Here is an 8,443-nt window from a genome sequence, read left to right as displayed (position 1 = left end):
TCTTTTCCCATTCATGTTGCATGTTGAGGTGGGTCTTATCTCATTCATAATTGTATGGTGTTGTGGCATGCTTGCATGTTGAAATAAATAAGTTAATGGATGAATCTCTTAGGTATATAGGATACCATATTAATTTTTGCCAATTTATGCTAATTCACCTTTTACTATTGATTTTCCAAGTATTCTTAGACAATAATAGTTTTTTAATAACCATGGTATATTTTACTATGAGTTGCTAACCTAATAACCAAAATAAGAAAAATGATTAGTCACTTGAAATTCTAATACTTGTGGTGGTTGTCACCTAGGAGAATAAATGAACAAAAATAAAAAATAAAAAGAAAAAAGAAATTTTCCAAGTATGAATGAATTAGTAATATTGATATTCCCCTTTAATAAAAAAATGGACAACACTGAAACAAAAATTGAATTTTATTGCATAGAGTTTAAACAAAAATACATTTTTTGTAATATATAAAAAGAAGTATATGTTAGTGAAATTTTGCCAAAAAGAAGTTTCCTAAGAAGTGTTGAATTAGATGCATTGACATTAGGCTTGAAGAAACAATTAATGAATTTTTTTTTGCACATAACTTACATAGAAATTGTGTTTTTCATAATATGCAAAAAACATATGATAGTGGAATTTCAGCAAAAAAAAGTTTCCTAAGAAGGAAAAATTAGTGGTATTGGTATTTCCTTAAAAATAAATTAAATTCGAAAACAAAATAACAAAGTTTTCTAAGGAATAATGATTAATGGCATTGGTATTACCCTTACGAAGAAAGGAAATAAGAAATGAAACTTTTGCATAGAATTTACACATCAATTGCACTTTCTTATAATATGCAATAATAAGCAGATAATATTGGAATTTAGAAAAAAATCTAAGAAGGAATAAATTTAGTGGCATTTGTATTACCCTTAAAGAAGATAGAAAGTAAAATAATGCAGCTAGCGATGCAAGGCGGGCATCGATGTAATAGATAAATCGATCGGGTCTGCTCTGTTTGTATGCTAGCTATTGTTTTCTTTAGATAAAGGTATACTAGTTATCATACTGTACAAGCGCCACGTATAGGGATAGGGCTTTTAACTTCATGTCTCACCAGAAACTAAATTATTGGAATAGCAACTCATGAAGAAAATACCATATTATGTTCCTCAATTATTATGGCAATTCACATTTTACTATTGATTTTCCAAGTATTCTTAGAATATCATAATTTTTTGATAACCATGGTATAAATTACTATGAGTTGCCAACCTAATAACCAAAATACAAAAAATGAATAGTCGCCTGGAATTCTAATACTTGTGGTGGAGTCACCTAAAAGATTAAATGAACAAAAATGAAAATAAATAAAAACAACAGAAATGAAATTTCCCATGAAGAATGAATTAGTTATATTGATATTCCCCTTTAATAAAAATGAACAAATTTGAAACAAATATTGACAAATTTTGCACATAGTTTAAACAAAAATTAAAAATTTGTAATATGTAAGAATAAGTATATGCTAGCGGAATTTCCGCAAAAAGATGTTTCCTAAGAATTGTTGAATTAGTGGCACTAATATTAGTCTTTAAGGAAAAATGAAGTCAGAATTAGAACATAAGTTACATACAAAATGTGCTTTTTTATATATGCAACAATAAACATATAATAGTGGAATTCCAGGAAAAATGTTTCCTAAGAAGGAACAAATTATTGGTTTTTGGTATTTCCCTTAAAAAGAAAGTAAATTAAAAACTAACAAAGTTTTATGAAGAATACTGAATTAGTGGAATTGGTATTACCCTTACGAAGAAAGAAAATAAGAAATGATTTTTTTGCATAGAATTTACACATAAATTGCACTTTCACATAATATGCAAGAATAAGCAGATAATAGTGGAATTTAGAAAAATAAACTGAGAAGGAATTAATTCAATGGCATTTATATTACCCTTTAAGAAGATTGAAAAATAAAATAATGAAGTGTCCATGGAAAAAATAAAATAGTGATATTGTTATTATCCTTCGAGAAGAAAGAAAATGAAACAAAATAAAGACGAAATTTGCACATAATTTACACATAAATTGCCTTTTTTTTAATTTGTAAGAATAAGCATATAATAGTGGAATTTTAAAAAATGAAGTTTCCTAAACATGAATGAACGTGGAATTGATATTACCCATAAAGAAGAAAGAAAAATGAAACAAAAACAAAAATTAAAACAAAACTAATGAAGTTTTATAAGGAAGAATGAATTAGTGACATTGGTATTACCCTTTAAAAAGAAAAAAGAAAAATAAATTTACAGAAAATAATAACAAAATTGCACATAAGTTACACTTTTTATAATATGCAAGAATAGTATATTTTTGGAAAAAGGAAGTTTTTATAAAAAGGAATGGATTAGTGGCATTAGTATCACCTTAAAGAAGAAGAAAAATGAAATAGAAACTAAAACATAACCAAAATAAGAAATTTTTCTAATGTGAATGAATTATTTGTGTTCATATTACCCATTAGGAAGAAAGAAAACAAAAAAAACTTTTAAACAACTTACAACTTTGCACTTTTTTAATATGTAAGAAATAAACATATAATAGTATGATTTTCACACTCTAATATAATGTACACACATGTTATATATCACTTGCATGTACACATTTTACACTCACCCAACATCACAAAAATACCCATGAAAAACGACTAAGAAAAAGAAAAAGGTAAAGCTAAAAAAGCATAAAACATAAGAACAAGATGAAACATCGTCGGCCTATAAACAATCAACAGAAGGAAACACGAGTGCGCTTCAGCCCAGTAAGGAATCTACTGACCCAAACCAGTGGCCAGTCGAAACTTTTGGCCCCAAACATGACAGCAGACACAACAGAAAGAAAAAAGAGCATGGATCTCCAAGCAGAAATTCAGTGCCTCAAAAATACTAACCCAATTTTATTTTTCAGGCGAATTACACATAGCTAAATTGAAAGAAAGAACATCTCACTGCGCCAGATCTGGAAATTAAAACATGTCACTGCTCGCAACTACCCGCTGGTCCCTGACGTGCTCTAATGCCTCCACGCTCATTATTGTTTTTTGTCGCGAGGGCAATGAATCGGTGGAGGTTGCTGCCTGCCATCAAGATGGGGCGTGCGTCGACCTCACTCAGCTACACTTGGAACAATGGATGCAAGTCCAACTTGCGGCCAGGAAGCGCCGAGCCAGGAGAGGATAACACCACACCCTGCGATTGACCGTCCTTAATTTGGTTCTTCTTCGATCAACCAACCAACACGTATGCTCTTTCACGTTGCATTCTTCATGTCGCCACGCAATCTCTCTAATTACATGGCTTGGCTGCTTCTTAATTAGGCTGGGTGAAGCTTTTCCCTAATCTCGCAAGAAACTTTTGGCTTTGTTCTTTCTCATGAGATGGCCTGCAAACCAGACTGCTCTAAACACCTTTTGTGGTTAGTTCAGTATACTTTACGATGTTTTGGCAGGAGTAATGTTTGTGTGTGTTTAATCACATGTCAAGTGATGTCCAGCTTCAGATTCTTGCGCCCCCAGATACAAGCCAAACAGAACGGGCCTCCACAGGCCTCGTGCACAAAGCTCGATCATGGCCACAGCGGCGGCGAGGTTAATCATCGCCTGCCTCAACGTCGCCTTCTTGCTCCTGGCCGCCTTCTTCTGCGTCTCGCGCCCCGCCGTGCCGCGGGATTCGGCGGCGTCCATGAACGGCTGGAGCGTCCTCCTCCTCGATCGCGAGGGGCGCGGCGATGGCAGCGGCTGCGACGGTGCTCGCCGGCGGCTGGAGGCTGACAAGGACGGGTGCGGCTACGACGCCGCTACATCGTTAGTTGCCGGCCGGTGCTACCCGCGGGGACGGGGCTACGTCGATTACCTGTACCTGTTCTACTGCGTCTGTGGCGACGAGCACCGGGCCCTTGGGTACGCCGCGATGGCCGCGTGGCTCGCCGTGCTCTTCTACGTCCTGGGCGACACCGCGGCGGTCTACTTCTGCTCCAGCCTCGAGGGCCTCTCGCGGCTGCTCCGCCTGTCCCCGGCGGTGGCCGGCGTGACGCTCCTGTCGCTGGGCAACGGCGCGCCGGACGCGCTCTCCACCGTCGCCTCCTTCGCGTCAGGGGGCAGCGGGAAGGGGGCGAGCACCGCCGTGGGGCTCAACGGCTTGCTCGGCGGCGCGCTGTTCGTGTCCTCCGCCGTGCTCGGCGTCATCTGCCTCCGCATCGGCGGCCGTGGCGTCGCCATCGACAGAGGCAGCTTCTTCCGGGACGCGTGCTTCCTCCTCGTCGCCCTCGCCGCCGTGGCCGTTGTCCTCGCCGCGGGCGAGGTCAACATATGGGGCGCCCTCGCCTTCACCTCCCTCTACCTCGTATACGTCCTCGTCGTCGTCTTTATCCACGGCAGATCGCGCGACGGAGAGGCAGAGGCGGCGTGGGTCGACAACACCCCCGCCTCGTCGGAGCTCTGCAACGTCGTGGAGACGGATTTTTACCCGGACCAAGAGCCGCTGCTCCCCGAAACGGCACCCCTCCTGCAGTACTACACCGGCGATGGCGACGGCGACAAAACGAAGAAGAAAAGGACCGTGTTCTGGTCGGTGGTGCGCGTGCTGGAGCTACCTCTGTACCTCCCGCGGCGGCTGACCATACCGGACGCGAGCGAGGAGCGCTGGAGCAAGCCGGCCGCGGTCGCCGCGGCGACCCTTTCCCCTGTCTTCCTCTCTTGCCTCTGGAGCCACGCCACCGGGAGCCCGCTTCTCGTCGTCTTCCTCGGCAGCATCGCCGGCTTATCCCTGGGCCTCCTCGCCTTCCTCAGCACGGACGCTGATGCACCGCCGACGAAATTTCTCTCGGCCTGGCTCGCCGGTGGGTTCGTCATGAGCGTGGCGTGGGAGTACGTCATCGCGAACGAGCTCCTCTCCCTTCTCGTGTCCGCCGGCCTGGTGCTGGGCGTGGATCCGGCGACGCTGGGGATGACGGTTCTGGCATGGGGCAACTCGCTGGGCGACCTCATCGCGAACGTGGCCGTGGCCGTGGCGGGGCGCCGCGGTGGAGCTCAGGTGGCCGTAGCTGGTTGCTACGGCGGGCCGGTCTTCAACGTCCTCGTGGGGCTGGGCCTGTCTCTGTTGCTGTCTTGCTGGGTCGGGTACCCGAAGCCCGTAACGATACCCTGGGAGCCCAGGCTTTATCAGACGCTAGGCTGGGTAGCGGCTGGGCTTTTGTGGGCCTTCGTCATGCTCCCAAGAAGGGGCATGAAGGTGGATAGGACGCTGGGCTTTGGGCTCCTGGCCATATACTTGTGTTTCTTGTGTACTACTCCCTCCGTTTTTGCTTAATTTAAAGGGTCCAACTCAAAAAAAAAAATAGTATGAGTGGTAGAACAAATTTTGTACATTACAAAACTGTCCAATCAGCATGTCTTTTTTTCTCAAAAAAAGTGTATTTGTCAGTGCTTTATTCTGCATTAACTGCAGTGAATGCATGTGTGGCCACTAAATGAGCGGGAACAACCACATGCAGTGGTTAATTTTATTGTAACGCGTCTTAGAATCTAAAAGGGTGATGAAAAGGAATGAAAATGGACTAGGGACATTATTTGGTTTCATCAAATTTGCCAACTCAAGCACTACAATGACCAAATGATTTCAGTCAAAGAAAAAAATACAATGACCAAATGATGACATGACTCGCCGTATATCGTTACTTCACGCAATAATAGATCCATATAGAGAAGCGAGAATATTCAGGATTACAACTCCTGCGAAGGCCATGATGACATACGCACAATCAGAGCAACAAAACCATTTAGCAGTAGAAATAGTGGTCTACTTTATTGAGGACGTAACTAAATAACAAGCAAGAAGAATGGGAAATGTTGTTAACATCATATCAAACGACCGCACTAAAATGATTAACATACAAAGAAAATGAAGTTGTCTCTGGTGGCTAACTGAGCTGAATTTACCAAAGCAAAATGATGCACAATTAAAGAATTGATGCCTAAAATAGTTGCCTTGGACCATCTTAGGGAATGTTCCAACAAAGAAGACATTGACTTTTCCTTCTCACCAATAGTATTAATCCCTTTGACTTCAAACTGTCTGATATCATGGACTCTACATATATGGATAGAATTTACTAATTAGTCGCAGAAAGCATGCACTACTAGGGAAATGCCTATACACATGAGCTTAGTAGTAGCGCTGGTTATGGGTCTAGTGCTACTGCAACTTAGTAGTAGCGCTGGTTGGCAACACGCGCTACAGGTACCAGAGTAGCAGTAGCGATGGGCCCCCTGGCAGCGCTACTGCTAAGTGGTCCCATGGCAACCGGCAGAGGCTACACGTAGTAGTAGCGGCTAGCTAGAACCAGCGCTACTGCTAGAGATATAGCAGTAGCGTTGGGCCTCCAGCCAGCGCTACTACTATTGACACTTTATCCTCCAGTAGCGGCCCGATTGATCACTCTTCCTCCCACACTCTCATCTCTCTCATCTCTCGTCCAGCCACGCGCTGCCACCGCCCGTCACCGTCATCGCCAGGTATGTCTCCCTCCCTCCCTTCTCCTTCCATCCCTCCCTTCTCCCTCCCTCCCCCCGACCCTGCATCTCCCTCCATCCCATGCCCTTCTCCCTCCCTGCTCCCTCCCTTCATCCCTCGCCCTTCTCCCTCCCAGCCCTCTCCCTCCCTCTGCCCCTCTTGCATTGCATAGATAGATGGATAGATAGATGAATGGATAGATAGATAGATAGATGGTTAGAGCAATGGTTTTTTTTATATATTGCGTAGATAGACAAAGGGATTGATAGATGGATGGATGGATAGATGTTAGGGTTAGAACTAGGGGATTTTTAGTAAATGTATAGGTTTTTTCATTTTTTAGGGTTAGAACAAGGTTTTACCAATTTTTAGAGTTGGAACTAGGTTTAGACAAATGGATGGATAGATGGGCGGTACAAATTATTAGGATTAGAACTAGGTTTTATAAGTTTAGGAGAAAGTTTTAGACATAGGGTTTCACTAAGTCCTAGGATGATGATAATAATGTTTTTGTTTATATTTTGTTTTTGCAGAAATAAAGGAGCCCATGTCGTTGCTGCCGTCATCCCCGTCACAGGCCCCCTCCGACCTCGAGGTGAGACTAGCCAAATCTCCATGCCAATATGAGTCTTATAAGATATTTTGAAATGCAATGACCATCAAGTATGAATGCAATGACCATCAAGTTTGAATGCAAATAGGATATGTCCTCCGAGTGGCCTATGTTTTGCCGGAGTGTTGATTAATTTCCGTTCCGGCAAATTTCAGGTGCTCGATATGTCCTTTTTTAGCAAAGGTCATGCCGGATTTTTTCGTGAATTTTGGCATGACTTTTGCTAGAATATGTAGGAAATATCGAGTGGCCTGGATTTTCTAGAAAGATAATTAAACGACATTTCGGGTGGACTTTAAGTCTATCAAGGGTCCATACATGAGAGAGGAAGAAACCCGACTGTTGTCATGGGGGTCGTTTCTCCTTCTTCTCCTTGTGCTAGACCTTTGTTAGGCACTAGGGGAAGGAGGAGTAACGACCAACACCGACGATCGAAAAATCAGTGAGGGGGTGTGTCCACCATATATGAGAGAACGAAGAAGAATGCCGACTGTTGTCGTGGGGGTCGCTTCTCCTTCGTTCCCGTGTGCTAGACATTTTGGTTTAATTCACTCGGGGACGAAGGGAGGAGCGACCATCACCAACGGTCGAATATATACACCACGTGAGCTGAGAGTTTAAAAAAAAGACTCGACGGACCGATAGTCAACCCGTGCTGAATAATAATCATATAGTTTAGTTTTTGTAGTACATATATTGAATTTTAGAAGTTTAATCTTTGAATTATGAACATAGGAAATGTCGTCGGACGGAAGTCCCGGGGAGTGCTCTTGGTGCGGCGACAACCGGGGTTTCTGCGACAGGCCTCACTTGGTAGAAGATCGGCGCTTCAGCATTAAGCTCGAGGAGGCCTTTGATTGTGAAACGGTACACTACGACGCAAAGTGTTTTTTCGTAATTAAGCTCGACTTCTACTACTTCAACGTGTAATTTTCGTCTTTTACAATTCGACTAGCTTATCCCATGCCATGCAAGACGCTATGTCTTGGAGAGGATGGGTTTTGAAGATCATGAGAGGAATGAAACAAAGAAAATTCACCTAAGGACCCATCATGGTATGGATTTTGAGGTAAATCTATACAATTCTGAGAGCGTATCCAATTTTGGTTGCCCGAATTGGGAAGCACTTTGCAAGATGTATGATTTTCAAGAGGGTATGTTTGTCACCATGGATCTTGGTGATCCTGACATCGAGGTAGACAATTTGAACATTTGGGTCCTTGTTGATACACTTCCAATTCTACCGCTATGTGAGTTTCTCAAATGTAG

General features: G+C 42.8%; 1 protein-coding gene across 1 annotated transcript; it reads left to right on the top strand.

Annotated features, from left to right (window-relative positions):
* The first annotated feature begins 3,152 nt into the window (after positions 1–3,152).
* Positions 3,153–5,471, top strand: LOC123043772 (cation/calcium exchanger 1). The gene is made up of 3 exons (XM_044466345.1): positions 3,153–3,291; positions 3,369–3,466; positions 3,545–5,471. The coding sequence occupies exons 2-3, from the start codon at positions 3,424–3,426 to the stop codon at positions 5,356–5,358; spliced, it is 1,857 nt and encodes a 618-aa protein (XP_044322280.1). The 5' UTR covers positions 3,153–3,291; positions 3,369–3,423; the 3' UTR covers positions 5,359–5,471.
* Positions 5,472–8,443: the final 2,972 nt, after the last annotated feature.

The sequence above is a fragment of the Triticum aestivum genome, chromosome 2B, assembly GCF_018294505.1.
Source record: "Triticum aestivum cultivar Chinese Spring chromosome 2B, IWGSC CS RefSeq v2.1, whole genome shotgun sequence".
Classification (NCBI taxonomy): domain Eukaryota; kingdom Viridiplantae; phylum Streptophyta; class Magnoliopsida; order Poales; family Poaceae; genus Triticum; species Triticum aestivum.
The sequence above is the reverse complement of the archived record's forward strand: the minus strand, read 5'-3'. Positions and strand labels throughout refer to the sequence as shown.